Raw genomic sequence first — 17,081 nt, 5'->3', positions numbered from 1 at the left:
ATTTCTTTCCCTTCCTTTCTCTCAGCTGTCTCCGGGCAAAGAGACAGTCTCTGCGTATTAAGGTTTGAATGAATAATAAGCAACCACTAGTAAAAATCAAAGGAGAAAACCTCCTGGTTACCTACTTATATGTTTTAGAAATTCAAATTCAGAGAGACAAAAGCCATCTGTAAAAACGTTAAAGGAAAATACATTTTCAGGATGGAGAAGAAACAAAAGCCTGACTGTTGAGAGGGTGTTGAACATGCTGAAATTACTAGATGGAATTTTAATATCAATATTTTTTTCCCACAGACTGTTGGATTAGGTAGATTCTTAGGAAAAAAATCAATAGTATATTGCATTTTTTAATTAATTTCTTCTTATGAACATGTAGAGAACAGCAACTAGAGAAAAAAGGAAATGAAGAGCGAAACCTGGCAACTGATCTAAGATCTGCTTGGGAAAATGAAACTTAAGTAATAGATAAATACTCAAGTTTCAAAATAAACACTCATTTTCAATAACTCTTTCCAGGAGATGGATGTAAATCAGTTTCTTGGCCCTGGTACTATTGACATTTGGGCTGGATAATTCTTTGTTGTAGGAAGCTATCTCGGGCATTGCAGGATGTTTACCCAGCATCTTTGTATATACCCACTAGATGTCAGTAAAACCCTGTAGTTGTGACAACCTAAACTGACTACAGAAGTTGGCCAGATTCTTTTTGCCCTGAGGGGCAGAATTCTCCTTTTCTCTAGTATCTTTCCCCAACCTGAGCTGAAAATCACTGCTTCAAGTAACGCCTATTTCTTAAAAATTAGTTTTCACAGTACAGCTTTCAAAAGATATGAGGTGGACGTAGGAGAAGAAATGTTGAATTCAGATCAATCAGTGTTGGAATTCAGGAAGAGGCATGGGTGAAAGGATGGAGATGAAGGGGAATGCCAAAGAAGGCATATTCCCTTGAGCATGGGACTCCAGCTGAGGTGTCTGTATCACATTTGGTCTGGCTGGGGACTCACACGGATGGTGGGTAATCGAAGCTGAGGCAAGATATGGCTAGAGGTCCTTAGTTCCAATGCAGTTTCACCTCTAGCAGCATCATGGGAACATGGATGGCCAGGGCACCTGCCACAATAGTAAAATAAGTGATAGGGGCCCTAGCCTAGGTTTTTGCTAATTGCTACCTACACTGTTGCAGGCTCCTGCTTCTTGGGGGTCATCTGGTCACCCTAGAAACTCAAAAGTTCTTTTCCTTTGTCTTGTCACTTCTCTGAAAATGTCTTGTTCTTTTGTTAAGATGCTATCTAAGCCCAAGATCTAACCACCTCTTTGAGTTACTTCTCACCAGGTACCACACCCATGTGTATGTAAGACGCATGTTTATAAAGTTTTGTTTGTTTTTCTTTTCTTATTCTTCTTAGTCTAATTTGTGGGCCCCAGTCAAGAACCCTAAGATGGGTTGAAGAAAAGAATTTTCCTTATATCCCCCCTAGTATGTTTGGTATCTGGCACTGGAAACTATTTGTTGATCAAATGAACGAGTCATATTACTTTATGTAAGTGCTTAAATAAATGTTTTATTTGCTACAAATTTACTTAACAAACTGTTATTGTTGTTACATAACATTCACAGAAAGATGGCTTATGTCTGTCTTCCTTTCTCACACACGCAAAGGCATAACTATTCTACTTCACTCTTTTTTGAATACAAAGTCACATTTTATCAGGCTTGAGTGATTGTGCAAAAGTTACATGTTTCTGAAAGCGGCAAGCAGAAAAGATGACTAACACACCATAACGTAAAATCAAAGGAAATGTCCAAGTGGTCCATACTTCAGTGCCTAAGGAGTGTATCCCACAGGATTCTCAAAGTCAACAGCCAGCCTCAGGGCCCGCTCATAGTACTCCAGGGCTTTATTCATTTCTCCTTTCAATTTGTAGGTGAACCCAAGGATGCTCAAGCTTTCTATGTCTACCACGTTTTTTTGAAGTTTCCTTAAAACCACTTTCTCCAAAGCACTGATACTTTTGTCTCTTATAGATGACGGCTTTTCTATTTTGATTGCTTTTAAATAATAGATAATTGCATCGACTAAAGATTTCTTTTGAAATTCCTGAAATCGACCATAGCGAAAATACAACTCTTGCATAGTTTCTTCTTCAAGTGATTTCACGCGGAGCAGTTTTTGATAAACATCTTCAGCTTTTCTATAGCTGCCTGCCTGTACGTACATCTCTGCGAGGTGTAGATAAGCAATATCAAATGTTGGCTTTAGTTCCACAGCAAGTTCAAAATGATATATGGCTGATTTTGCTACCCTGTCATTATTTTCTCTATCTTGTCCTCTGGGCTGCCAGTTTGTAGCTGTGTTTATTTGATAACTTTTTGCTCTGTAGCAGAGCCCCATCTGGTGATGCAGGAAGGCAGAGGAAGGTGTGGCCTGCAAAGCCATTCTTAAGAGCTGAAGAGCTTTACCTATAGCTCCTTGTCTTCGGTAAAACTTGGCCGCATATCGATAGACGTAAGTCTGCGAAGACATGTTGGCCAGTGCTTCTTCAATGTACTTTTCTCCCTCAGCTTCTTGTCCTATATCCTGAAGTTTCACGGCGAGGAGAGCCTTAATATACGCATCTTCTGGATTTAGCCTGATGGCCCGTTCTAGGGGCTCCACACAAAATGCCTCCCCAACATGTGATGTTTTGTTAATGCCATCCAGACGAAAGACAACAATTGCATAGCCAGTGCTGTATTCAGGGTTGTCAGGGTCCACTTCCAGAGCCTTCTCAAAGCAGGCTTTGGCCTGCTCATAATTCTTTCCTCCGAATTTCAGCAAGGCCCATCCTTCGGCACAGTCCATGTCAGGGCACTCGATTGTGTAGGAGGAGGAGCTGGCAGACTTTTTGCAAGTGTTCTCCACCTTGTCCAGGTAGATCTGGGCGTCCGTCAGTCTGTGCATGTGGTAATACAGCCAGGCATAGTTGCCCCAGGTAACCAGCTTTATCGCGTTCGACTGGTCAGCATGTTCTGCCTGCATCATGTCTTCAGCTTCTTTCAAGCTCTCCAAGGCTTCTTTATTGTGGCCATTCAGGTGTTTCACATAGGCCAGGAGGTTGTGTATTCCCACGTTGAATTTTGTGTCTAGGAACTCAATTTCATCAAAGACCCTGTTTTCTAAATCAGACAGTTCAGTGTCTTCAATGAGCAAGTTCCACGTAAAGTGACATCTCAACTGTTCCAGCTTAGCTCGGACCTGATCTTCGTCAGCATTCACACTATGGAAATAAAAGCAGATTTTCTTTGTTAGGTGAGAAACAGCCAATGGAAAGAAGCCAGGTAAGACACTTCACATGTATAACTTAGCCTTGCAAAGGACATACCTGCCTTACATTTTATTTATTTATTTGTTTATTTATTTACTTTTAGAGTTCCTATACTGTTGACCCTTGAGCACCACAGGTTTGAATCGGCAGGGCCCAGTTACAGCCAGATTTGTTTCAATATAGTCAGCTTTTCCTATTAGGGGTTTCACGTACAGGCCGATTTCCAAATATAGTCACATTGGGGGTTAGGGCTTCAAACATAGATTGGGGGGTGAGGGCACAATTCAGTCCATAACAATTGTCAAATAATTTTTGACACATGTGCCAAGATCATTTAATGGGGAAAGATCAGCATTTCAATAAATGTGTTGGGAAAACTGATTATCCACATGCAGAAAAATGAAACTGAACCCTTCCTTTCTTTTTTGAATGGGCTGTAAAACAAGCATGTCAAACTCGTGACTAGTGGGCCACAGGTCTCATTTATTTAAATGGCCCACCGGCCGAGAGTTTGACATGCTTGCTTTACAGCCTATACAAAAAAGAAAAAAAGAAAAACAATTCAAAGGGGATCACAGACCTAAATGTAAGACTTAAAACTATGAGGATCTTAGAAAAAAAAATATATAGAGAGAAAAAACTCCATGACATTGTATTTGGCAATAATTTCTTGGATAGGATACCAAAAGCACAGACAACAAAAGTAAAAATAGGTTAGTTGTATGTCATCAAAATTTAAAACTTTTGTGCATCAAGGGACATTCCCAATACTGTGAAAAGAAAACTCACAGAATGGGAAAATATATTTGCTAATCATGTATCTGATAAGGGATTAATAAGCAGATTATATACACAAGACTTACAATTCAACAACAAAAATAAACAGCTGATTAAAAAATGGGAAAAGGAGGAGAATCCAAGATGGCTGCTCGGGTAGGCAACTAGCCGCAGCCGCACACAACAATTTCAATAAAATACAACTGAAATATAAAATGGACATTACCCAGAACTACAGGAAAGTCGACTGACTGGAAATCCTACAACAAGAAGCTAGGAGAAAACCAGAAGGAATCGCGGAGGAGCTGTAAAAGCCTAAGGTACGGAGACACGTGGTGCGCGGAGAGGACGGAGCAGGAGAGGAGGGAGGCCGAGTGCCTGGCTGGAGTTCCCAAGCGGGAAGCAGAGAAAAGCTCCGATTGTGCTGGGCCCAGCTCCAACTGCTCTGAACCCCAATTCTAGGCCAGACCCTGGGGACCCAGGCTCACCCATAGGGAGCTGGGCTGTAAGGCAGAACTCCAGGGAACGGCGAGAGGAGGTCCCGGAGGCGCGCACACAGCGCGCAGAGAAGGGCCGGCCAGCTGTGCCGCGGGATTGCCCTGACGGGAAGGAGACTGGGGCTCCAGACTGCTCTGAACGCCACCTCCAACTCCACTTCCAACTGAACTGAACCCCAATACCGGACTCATTGGGGGATAGCATAGACAGTTTGGCAGCAGGAGAAAATCGAGGGCACCTTTCTCTCAGAGGCGCTTGCAACAAGTACTGAAGGACCCTGAGTCTCAGGAGTCGCATAGGGCGGGGCTGACGGAAGCCAAGGCTGTAGGCTCCACCCTGAAACCCCGCCCCATCAGGAAAGCTGCCTGCGAAAATGCCTAAACCAAATAGATCACAAACGAAAGAAATGGAGGACAAAAAGCGACTGGATATAGAGTTCAAAACCACACTTATAAGGTTTTTCAAGAGTCTCCTAGAAAAGGCCGATAAAATAAATGAGACCTATGAGGATATGAAAAGGGATCAACAAGAAATGATAAGGGATCAACAAGAAATAAAGAATACATTGTCTGAAATAAAAAATATTTTACAGAGTCCTAAAAACAGAATAGAAGATCACAAGAATCAAGTCAAAGATTTGGAACATAAAGAGCCAGAAGACACTCCTCTGCAGAAGCTAGAAGGCAAGAGAATCCAGAAAATTGAAGATGATGTAAGAAACCTCTGGGACAACTTCAAACGATCCAACATCAGAATTATGGGGGTCCCAGAAGATGAAAGAGAGCAAGATATCGAAAACATACTGAAAGAAATAGTGACAGAAAACTTCCCCCACCTGGTGAAAGAATTGGACTTACAAGTCCAGGAAGCACACAGAACTCCAAATAAAAGGAATCCAAAGAGGACCACACCAAGACAAATCATAATTAAGATTCCAAGAACAAAAGACAAAGAGAGAATATTAAAAGCAGCAAGAGCTAAGCAGATTGTTACCTATAAAGGAACACCTATACGATTGTCAGCTGATTTCTCAACAGAAACCATGCATGCCAGACAGGAATGGCAAGAAATATTCAAGGTGATGAATAGTAAGAACCTACAGCCAAAGATAATCTATCCAGCAAAGTTATCACTCAGATTCGAAGGTCAGATAAAGAGCTTCACTAATAAAAAAAAAAGCTAAAGGAGTTCATCACCACCAAACCAGAATTGTATGAATTGCTGAAGGGGGTTCTTTCAGAAGAGAAAGTAAATAAAGATAAAAATTATGAACAACAAATACGTAACTATCAACAAATGAATCTAAAAACCAAGGAAACTAAAAAAAAAATCTGAGGAACAATATTAACTGTTGAATATAATAGAATCAGAGGTATGGAAGGGGAGTGAACTGATGATTCTTGGGGAAAAGGGGAGAGGGAGATGTGGGAAGAGACTGAACATAAATCGTGCACCTATGGATGAGGACAATGGGGGTGGGGAAAGGACAGAGGGTGGGGTAAGAAGGGGGGGAAAGGAACATTTGTAATAATATGAACAATAAAAATTTATTAAAAAGAAAAAATAAAAAAAATAAAAAAATAAAAAATAAAAGGGTTCCAAGGGAAAAAAAAAAAAATGGGAAAAGGATTAGAGTAGGCAATTTCTCCAAAGAAGATAAACAAATGGCCAATAAACACATGAAAAGATGCTCAACATCAATCATTAGTGAAATGAAATCAAAAGCATAATGAGATACCACTTGACACCTATTAAGATTACTATTATATTTTTAAAAATCCAGAAAATAACAAGTGTTGGTGAGGATGTGGAGAAATTAGAACCCTTGTGTATAGTGGAAATGTAAAATGGGGCAGCTGAAATGGTGATGATTGCTCAAAAAATTAAGCACATGGATCACCATATGATTCAGCAATTTCACTTCTGGGCATCTACTCAAAATAAGTGAAAACAGGAACTTGGACAGATATTTGCACATTTGTCTTCATAGCATTACTCACAATAGCCAAAAGGTGGAAGCAAATCAAGTGTCCATCAAAATATGAATGGATAAACAAAATGTGGTACATGCATATAATGGAATGTTATTTCACCTTAAAAAGGAAAGACAGCCCTAGGTGGTTTGACTCAGGGGATAAAGCATCAACCTGGGACTGAAGGGTCCCAAATTCGATTGTAGTCAAAGGCACATGTCTGGGTTTCGGGCTTGATCCCTAGTGGGAGGCATGCAAGAAGCAGCCGATCAATCATTCTCTCTTATCATTTATGTTTCTATCTCTCTCTCCCTTTTCCTTCTTCTCTGAAATCAATAAAAACATATTTAAAAAAAAGAAAAGAAAGACAGGGATGAGGGCAAGTGCTGGGGAGTAGAGGAGACTGAGGGAGGTGGGGGGGGGGGAGAGACGTATGTACTACTATTTGTAATACCTTAAACAATAAAATAAAATAAAATAAAATAAAGTAAAATAAAATAAAATAAAATAAAATAAAATAAAATAAAAGAAAGACATTTTGATACATGCTATATAACATGGATGAATCTTGAAGACATTTTGCTAATTGAAATAAGCTGGTCACAAAAGACCACATATGATATGTTTTCATTTATAGGAAGTATCCACAACAGGCAAGTCAATAGAGACAGAAAGCAGATTAATGGTTGTCAGGGCCTAGGTCAAAGGGTGAGTGGGGAGTGACTGCTTAATGGCTATGGAGTTTCCCCTCAGAGTGATGAAAATTTTCTTTTTAAAAAAATGTATATTTTATTTATTTTTTTATAGAGAGGAAGTGAGAGGGATAGAGTTAGAAACATCAATCAGCTGCCTCCTGCACACCTCCTACTGGGGATGTGCCCGCAACCAAGCTACGTGCCCTTGACCGGAATTGAATCTGGGACCTTTCAGTCCACAGGCCGATGCTCTATCCACTGAGCCAAACCGGTTAGGGCGAAAATTCTCTCCTCTCTCTCCCTCTCTCTCTTTCTCCCCCCACCTCTCTCTCTCTCTCTCTCTCTCTCTGTATATATATTTATGTATAATTGATTAGGGAGAGGGAGAGAGAGAAACATCAATGATGAGAGAGAATCATTGATTGGCTGCCTCCTTATGCCCCCTAATGGGGATCGAGCCTGCATCCAAAGTATGTGCCCTTCACCAGAATTTAACCTGGGCTCCTTCAGTCCATAGGCCGACACTATCCACTGAGCCAAACCAGATAGGGCATGAAACTTTTCTTGAAGTAGATACTGGTGATAGTTGCACAACATTGCAAATGTATTAAACACCACAAAATTGTATACTCAAAATTAGTTAAAATGGCAGATTTTATCTTACATGTATTTTATTGTAATAACAAAACCATATCACTAACCTGAACAGAAATTCTTCAAATTATGTATGTATATTTTTCTAGTACATGTACATGTTAAAAACAAAACAAAACAAAACAAAAACAACACCAAAACATTAACATGTAAAAGCTAATAGGCTGTCTGAACTCATCTCATAAACCCCCATTGGTACCCTTTGAGAAACATTGGTTTAAAGATTAAATAAGATGTCATTGAATAGAGACTCTGATTCCTGTCTCAGCTCTATCACTTACTACCTGTATGATCTCAACATTTTAAAATCCAAGATCCATTATTGAACCATCAGTATGGGTACTTGCCTCATGGTTTCTTTTGAGGGTGAAATACAATAACTTACACAATCATTTTAGAAACCAGCTGGCATTTAATAAACATGTAGGAAGTGATGGCTACTTTTAAAGTATAATAACAACAACAACAACAACAACCAGTGACAAACCACTCTTTCTGTGGACCAAAGGAGGGGTGGAAGATTGATCGGGGCCAGTAAATGTGCATTTTCTGGAACTTTTTGCCCCTTCAAAATTTTACCCATTGGAGCTCTGAAGGGAAATGTACAGATCGATTTTGATTTATGTCTTCTTTCAATCTGCCGCTATCAGGGATTGTTTGAATCTAGATTCTGTTGGGACAATAAATAAGTTCTCACATTCGGCCCTTTACTGAAAGAAGACATGGGTGTTCCCCAGGGCAGAACTCCAGCCACGACCCGGGGACAGGAGGCTATCAAGGCTTCCCCAGGAGGGAGGTAATCTGCTGATCTCCAATCCAGTTGAAATGAAGGAGCTCAGCAGTGCTGAGAGTGAGGCCAGAAGCCTGCGGAGGAAGGCCTTGTCTTCTAGGCAGGCAGCTGCTCCCACCACATCCCACAGGATTTCCCTGCAGACATCTGCGACCTCAGCACCGCAGCGCCCACAGCTGTGTGGGTCCTGCATTTCCTCCACGGGAGGGAGCCCGCTACAAGCAATCTCTCTATCCAGGCAAACTGTCCATCCCCTCCCTAAGGCAGACAGAAGTGAGTTTGGCAAAAATTCGTTTCAGAGAATGGGATCATCTTCTCCCTGTGGAATTCTCTTCCTGTTTCCCTCCTCTTCTTTGGGCTTTTTAACACGAGTAAGTTTCCCCAGGGCCATGCTAACAGAAATGAAAATGCCGGAATGAATAAAACCATTTATCTGTGTACGAATGTACACACACACTCACACACCCAGTCCACAAGCAGATGCTCAAACAGAAGAGTGAGGAGACTCTGTCAGCACTGAAATTAAGTCTGTCGAGACAGTGATGATTAACATTTCCCCAAAAAACTTCAGGCAAAAAGGGAGAGAAGCAGAGAAATCCTTACCTCATGGCTGCTAAGAGTTCAGGCAGCAGTTTGCAGTGTTTTGGTTAGCTGGATGGGCTCCAGGGAGATCAGACCAACCTGCCTTGTAGGTTTGCAGGTAAGTTTCAGCCCCAGGACAGGGCTATTTAAGGGACATAAACAGCTGACTAATGAGGTAAACTGTGGGCGTGTTGTTGAAGAATAACTTGGAAACCAAGGAGGAAACTGAAACTGGATAGTGAAACTGAAGCAGAGTTCCTGCCAGTGAAAATGAAACTAAAACGGTAAGTGCTTCCTTTGTTTTGTTTTGGAAAGGGATTGAGGTGAAGGTGGTGAAGAACAGAGTCAGTGATGTGTGAATTCCTCTCTGAGTCTTTACCTGGCCTTGCGGAAACCTGGCCGCGTCAGGAGATGCCAATTATGTCAAGTCCACTGAATCTGGAGCCAGGGACACCTATGACTATTGGCTGCGTGAACTTGTCAAAGACATGCCCCAGACCGCTGCCTGTTTGCTCATCTGGAAACAGAAATGGCTCATTTTATGGTATGCACTTCTGCAAATCTGTAAACTGGAGGTATATGTATATGTATATGTATATGTATATGTATATGTATATGTATATGTATATGTATATGTATATGTATATACCTATACTTCAGAGAGGAAGGAGAGAGAGAGAGAGAAACATGAAGGATGAGAGAGCATCATCTATGGATTGCACCCACCCTACTAGGGATGGAGCCCACAACCTAGGCATGTGCCCTGACTGGGAATTGAACCATGACCTCCTGGTTGATAGGTTCAACCACTGAGTCACACCAGCTGGCTGGGATAAACTGGAGTCTTAACCCAACTTTTCTCCTATTTTCTGAGAGCTTTTCTTATGAATTATTCTATGCCTTTGCATACCCTTCTGGAGAATGGTCAGTGACTGTATGAGGCCTATAACATCTTCTTTAGACACAGGAACAGGGGAAATGTACATACTATGATCTTGAGACTTTAAAACAAATCAAATTAATGCTGACCTGGCCTGTTTTGTTCAGTGGTTAGAGTGTCATCCTGTTGACTGAAGTGCCATGGGTTCAATTCCCTACTACATGTACCTGGGTTGCAAGTTTGATTCCCTGCCCTGCAGCGTGTAGGAGGCAACTAATCAAGCTGTCTCCCTCATATCAGCGTTTCACTCTCTCTCTAGCTCTCTCTCCTCCTCTTCCTCCTCCTCCCTCCCTTTCTTTCAAAAAATCAATGGGAAAAATATCCTTCAGTGAGGATTAACAACAACAAAAATATTATTAATGCTGAATGACAGGATTTTCTTATTTTAAATGCTCTCTATGGTAATTACCTAAAGTGTTCTTATTCACCAGACATTGATAGTCACACCTATGCAAGAGCATTGTCCAGTCCCTTGGTGCCCATGGCATTCAGGCTTGGTCTACCCCACCTGGCCCATGTCATCTTGTGTACTTGCGCTGTGTCGTGGAAAGAGGTGGAAGAGAATAGGGAGGCTGGGATCCTGGGTACAGATGAGTCTCCCATTACTGGTGTCTGCCAAGCACCTGTTTCTCCTGATTTTTCTTTGGAAATTTCTCCACTCTCCTGGTACCTGGAGAAAGGTGGTGATTCCCTGGCAGATTGGCAAAGCAGACTTATCTCTAACCACAGTTAATTTAACCATGGGGGGGAGTGTTTACTGAGAGGAGACAATTAGACCAGCTTCACTGGAAAGCTGACACTGGGGAAGTGTTGGGCCTGTAACATATACACTGATTGGTCAGATTATTATGGTCTCTGAACGCATAATAATCAGGCCACTCAGTATATATATCAGAGGCCCGGTGCGTGAATTGTGTATGGGTAGGGTACGGCCAGCCTGGCCAGGGGGAGGGGACGTGGGCATAAGCACACGCATGAATGATGCAAGACAGACATGTATTAAAGAGAGAGAAAAAGACAAGGAAGTGTGTGTGTGTGTGTGTGTGTGTGTGCACGCATGTTAAGAACAGTTAGAAAAGAAAACAAGAACTGGAGAAATGGAAACTTTCAGAAAATGAATTTTCAGCATTGGGCTGATTCCATTCCCAGCAGTCTAGCTAGGATCCGCTCCCTGAATGACTGACTAATAATGACTAATAATGATAAGCCACTTCACCTCTATGAGCCTCACTTTTCATATCTGATAAATAGGTGACTTGGAATAGCTTATTGGATCCCAACCCCCTACTGCACAGTAGAATTATCTAGGGAGGTTTTAAGAGTATTGCTAGCCCTAGCTGGTTTGGCTCAGTGGATAGTCAGCCTGTGGACTGAAGAGTTTCAGGTTTGATTCCAGTCAGGGCCACATGTTGGGGTGGAAGGCTGGATCCCTGATGGGGGGCATGCAGGAGGCAGCAAATCAATGATTCTTTCTCAACATTGATGTTTCCATCTCTCTTCCCTCTCCCTTCCTCTCTGAAATCAATAAAAAATATATGTTTTTAAAAAGAGTAATGCTAACTAGGCGTCATCCCAGACATATTGATTCTGGGAAGGGGCCCCCAATTTTAAGATTAAAGATAAATCCTCAGGTAATTTTGAAGTACATGAGGGTTGGAACTGGGCCTATGATGATCCCTGTTGTCTATTGTGTGATTGAAATTACCTGACATTGTAGAAAAGGTACTGAACAGTTTACTCGGGGTGAAAAAAATAAATCCAGCCAAAACCGGTTTGGCTCAATGGATAGAGCGTCGGCTTGGGGACTGAAAGGTCCCGGGTTCAATTCCAGTCAAGGGCATGTACCTTGGTTGCGGGCATATCCCCAGTAGGGGGTGTGCAAGAGGCAGCTGATCGATGACTCTCTTACATCGATGTTTCTAACTCTCTATCTCTCTCCCTTCCTCTTTGTACAAAATCAATAAAGAAAATATATTCTAAAAAATAAAAATAAATAAATAAAATAAATCCAGATTTTCTCCTCCCCAAAGATGTAGAAAAACTTAATAGAGCTCCAATGTTTGAAAACATTTCTAGTGCCTTTATTATGTTTTTTTTTTTCTTCTTCCTTGTTTCTACTTCTTTCCCTTCCTTTCTCTCATCTGTATCTGGTTCAAGAGATAGTTTTTGCTTATTAAAGTTTAAATGGATAACAAGTAAGCAATCAATGATAAAATTAGAAGAAAAAAATCCTCCTGGATATCTCTGTATATTGTTTAGAAACTCAAAGAAACAAAACCCCATAAAAATTTTTAAAGAAAAATAAATTTTCAAGATTGAGAAGAAAGATCTGGCTGTTGAGTGGGTGTTGAACATACTGAAATTATTAGGTGGGATTTGAATATCAAACTTTTTTTTAAAGACTATTGGTTTGGGTGGATCCTTGGGAAAATCATTAGTATATTGTTTTTTAATTTCTTCCTGTCAACATGAGAAAAAGGGAAATATAAAGTGAAACATGACAACTGATTAAAATCTTCATGGGAAACTGAAACTTAAGTAATCAGTATGATTCCTCAAGTTATTTCCAAGAACTATTCCAGGAGATGGCTGTAAATCAGAATTCCTTGCCCTTGGTACCATTGGCATTTGGGTTGGATAATTCTGTTGTAGGAACCTATTCCATGTATTGTAGTATATTCACCCAGCATCACTGTGTATATCCACTTGATATCAACAGCACCCTTTAGTTGTGACAGTCAAAAGTGTCTTTCTGCCTGGCCGGCATGGCTCAGTGGTTGAGTGTCAACCTATGAACCAGGAGGTCATGGTTCCATTCCTGGTCAGGGTATATGCCCCGGTTGCAGACTCAATACTCACTCTCATCATTGATGTTTCTTTCTCTCTCCCTCTCTCTTCTGCTCTGAAATCAATGATAATATATTGGAAAAAAGCAACAACAACAACAATAGTGTCTTTAGTTTGGCTGGGGTGGCTCAGTGGTTGAGCGTTGACTTATAAATCAGGAGGTCAGGATTCAATTCCCAGTCAGGGCACATGCCTGGGTTGGTTGTAAGCTCCATACCCAGAGGGGGCATGCCGGAGGCAGCTGATTAATGATTCTTTCTCATCATTGATGTTTCTCTTTCCCTTCCTCTCTGAAACCAATAAAAATATATATTTTTTAAAAAGTGTCTTTAGACTGGCCCAGCCCAGCCTGGGGCAGACAGCCTGCAGATGTTAGTCAGGTGTCGCCCATCTTCTTGATGAGTTTCACCTCCTCGCCCCAGAAGTGATTCTCCGGGGAGTCATAGAACTGAAGGTCTGCATCTCCACAAGGGCCTGGTCAGGTTTCTCTCCAAGGCCAGGGTGGCTCCCATGGCGGCTCCCATGGTGTCCTGAGTTTGCCCACTCACCTTGGGGAGGCTTCAGCACGTCCTGGAAGAGAAGGTGGCCACCACAATGGTTTTGCATCTTTAAGATGCTCAGCATCCTCGCGCTTCTCCTCCGCCAACTCCTGTGAGAAGTGCCCCCGCTCTCCAGCGCCACATCGTCACCATCCAAGTAAAAGCCCAGAGAGAGGGTACTTAAAGTGTCCAGATACTTAAAATAACCAGTTGGACTGCACAAATGTACCTCAGATATTGAGAATTTTTTTCTTGGAAGAAGCAGGCTATTGCAGACCTCACAGAGCCCTACACAGATGTAGGCAGAGAAGCTGTTCATTATCCATCAAAGCACACAAACAGGTTGAAGACTGCTCAGTACCTCCCCTGTTAAAGTTTTCAGATTGTTTGAACTTCTCTGGCTGCTCAATACAGGAGGGAAGCCTGAAGCAGCATAAAGACCTACTGAGCCTGCAGCATGGGCTGCTCACTGAGATCGCCTCTCTCCTGGGGAGTGCTGCTTACAGCCAGAGCCAACTACCAAAATGGGAAGAACAATGTGCCAAGGCTGAAATTATCCTACAAAGGTAAATCTCTACCCACCCCCCCCCCCTTTTATTTGGCTTGCTGTTTGATACCCCCTCAGTCACACCCCCCCCCCTGACTTTTTATTCCTTGAATTCCCTCCCAATCCAAACCATAAAACCTTTAGTTTAACCTGGGGAACCTATATAACTGTATGCGACTTACTGAGATTATTTCAGCACTATTTATTTATTTAAATAAATAAAAGCATGCCTTCTGTTTGAGATGACAATTTAAGTGCAAACAAAGAACATTTAATCACATTTGCAGAGAGGAGCTGAATGCCTGGGAAATGCTGATCTGTCTATGTGATCATGCGTTCTGTTAATTTTTCTGACCCTACTTATTTTAAAATATCTTTAAAACTACTATTGGAAAAAAAAAAAAAAGGTTCCTCTTTAGATATGCATGCCTCACCTATAAGAATTGTTAGGACAAATTGTGTTTTCTGTTTTAGACACTAAATGGTTAATCATCACCATGAATATTCAGTTTGTTCGAATCTGACAATCAGATGCTTAACAGAAGCAGTAGATTCGTGGTTTGCCAAGAGAATATAAACTGGAGAGAACAGACTAGTTTTTGCCACAGTGTGTTATGATTGTACAAAAGACTGTGTATTTGGCTAATTGGTGTAAAGCCAGAGTCTTTGAAATATAATGATATTTAATTCCATATGTACTACACTAAGAAATGAAGACATACTATTTCCTACTAGTAGAACTAGTGTGAACTTCTTTTGTGGAAAAGGCACAAATTTAAGAAAGAAAAGAAAAAGCTTCATCTCATGGTTGCTAATACTTTACTTGGTTCTAGTTTAATGTGTTTGCATGTTTTTTCATGATGGTTTTTAAAGAAAAATAGTTCTATATTTGTTAGATAAATTTTTATAAATTTGTATGAAACAATGCTAAGTTGGATTCCAGAATAATAAATATAACTTGTAATGGAAGGTAATACTTATATATCTGAGGTATTATTAAAGTGGAGTTTAAGATTAAACTGTTTGAACTCAAGTAGTTTTACACCCTAAGTAGAATCTTATGATTCTCAGATTTCTAGAACAGGGGTGGGGCAGTGAGAAGCTTCAATTATATTCTGTGTTTAGGCTATACTGTGAAGCAAATTTAAGGAATCTCTCTTGCAGAGACGTCTATATACTTTGCTCTTTTGCCACCAACCAGATTCTTTAGTTTTCACATGACGGGGATGATCTCTCTGAATGCTCTGGTGTGAATGAGGACCACAAATAGGAAAGGGGGGGGTGTATTTTTCACACTTTGGATTAGAAAATTAGGCACCTATTAAATGTGCTTATTTGGACTTAATGCTTGTTAGATAAAATATACTTACTTGGAAAATATATTTGTTTTTGGCTCAACATTTTCTTTATTAAAATGTGAATGTATTAAAAAAAAAAGAAAAAAAAGCATTGCCCAAACCGTTTTGGCTCAGTGGATAGAGCGTCAGCCTGCTTCCCCAAGGGTCCCAGGTTCGATTCCGGTCAAGGGCATGTACCTTGGTTGTGGGCACATCCCCAGTGGGGGTGTGCAGGAGGCAACTGGTTGATGTTTCTAACTCTCTATCCCTCTCCCTTCCTCTTTGTAAAAAATCAAATATATATATATATATATATATATATATATATATATATATATTTTTTTTTTTTTTTAAGTGTCTTTAGATGTTGCTAAATGCAACTTGTTTTTACCCTGAGAGGTAGAATCCTGCTCTTCCTTCTTAACTCCTCGACCCTAGTTAAAAATCACTGCTACAAATAATACTCTCATATACAGGGTATCCCAATAAAATGAATACACACTTTGAATGATTATAAAGTCAGTGTTTATTAACATACAGTTCATTTTCAATATTTAAAAGAATCTACAGAAATGATTTGTTGTTGTTGTTGTTAGTGTCTGTTTTCAAAATGATGACTGTTCTGGTCTAGGCAGTGCATGAAACAAGGGAATCATATGCATGAAGAATCATTCATTTGGAATTTGGGGGCCCTCAATTTGTCAACAGTTACCAATTTGGTACCATAAACTTTATCTTTTATGTATCCCCATAAAAAACATCTACTGGCACTTTAGAATAAATTTTCTTTGTTCAAAGCTTTGTCTGGCTTCATCCATTATTTCAAATAAGTTAAACCTGAAAGAGAGTGAAAATTAGTGGGTTATCAACTGTTAAGTGTATACATTTTGGGGGGCACCCTATATATACCTATTTTTTAAAATTAGTTTTCACAGTACAGCCGGTAACAAATGGAGTTCAGGTAGGAGAGGAACAGTTGAATAAAGTAAAAGAGAAGTTGGGAATGTCAAGACAATGTCAAGTCCATGCTTGCTTTCAAGGATTTTAAGGACAGGATAATGGTCTTGCTGGGGGCCAATGTTGCAGGTTATATATTGAAACCCTTTGTGATTTGACATTGAGAACTCCAGGGCCTTTAAGATATCAATCAACACACCTGCCAGTGTTCTACAGGAACAATAGAAGTCATGGATGACCCAGCTTCTCTTCCAAGATGCCCTTCTGAATTGCTCTGCCGGCTAAGTAGAGAAGTACTGTTTGAAGAATAACAGGCCTTTCGAGATTGTGCTTGTTGTTGATAATGTTCTGAAACACCCACCTTTACTGGTTACCTTCATCCAATATCAAGTATTTCTGTCTTCAAACACCATTTATTTGAGACAACCAATGAATTAAGGAGTTATAGCAGTTTTTAAGGCCTACTACTTCAGGAGGAGCTTTGCTCAAGCTATTGCTACTACTGAGGAAGACACCGATGCAATGTTGGAAGAATTAAAACATCTATGCCCACTTCAAGAGTTCTGCTTGTGCTTGGGATGAGGTAACCAAGGAGTATGATTGCCATCTGAAGAAGATACTAAAAAAGTTTATCTATTC

The 17,081-nt window shown here is 40.6% G+C and overlaps 1 protein-coding gene and 1 long non-coding RNA gene across 2 annotated transcripts; one reads left to right on the top strand and one right to left on the bottom strand.

Moving 5' to 3' along the window:
• Positions 1–1,536: 1,536 nt before the first annotated feature.
• LOC311632610 (interferon-induced protein with tetratricopeptide repeats 1-like) lies at positions 1,537–9,536 on the bottom strand. The gene is made up of 2 exons (XM_084904338.1): positions 9,297–9,536; positions 1,537–3,258 (listed from the first exon to the last, which is right to left on the bottom strand). The coding sequence occupies exons 1-2, from the start codon at positions 9,299–9,301 to the stop codon at positions 1,827–1,829; spliced, it is 1,437 nt and encodes a 478-aa protein (XP_084760464.1). The 5' UTR covers positions 9,302–9,536; the 3' UTR covers positions 1,537–1,826.
• A 331-nt stretch (positions 9,537–9,867) lies between these two features.
• On the top strand, positions 9,868–14,007 carry LOC311632624. Its single transcript, XR_014796814.1, has 3 exons — positions 9,868–11,264; positions 11,295–13,486; positions 13,517–14,007. It is a non-coding gene; the product is annotated as an uncharacterized lncRNA (long non-coding RNA).
• Positions 14,008–17,081: the final 3,074 nt, after the last annotated feature.

The sequence above is a fragment of the Pipistrellus hanaki genome (genome assembly GCF_964339955.1).
Source record: "Pipistrellus hanaki genome assembly, chromosome: 14".
NCBI lineage: Eukaryota > Metazoa > Chordata > Mammalia > Chiroptera > Vespertilionidae > Pipistrellus > Pipistrellus hanaki.
The sequence above is the reverse complement of the archived record's forward strand: the minus strand, read 5'-3'. Positions and strand labels throughout refer to the sequence as shown.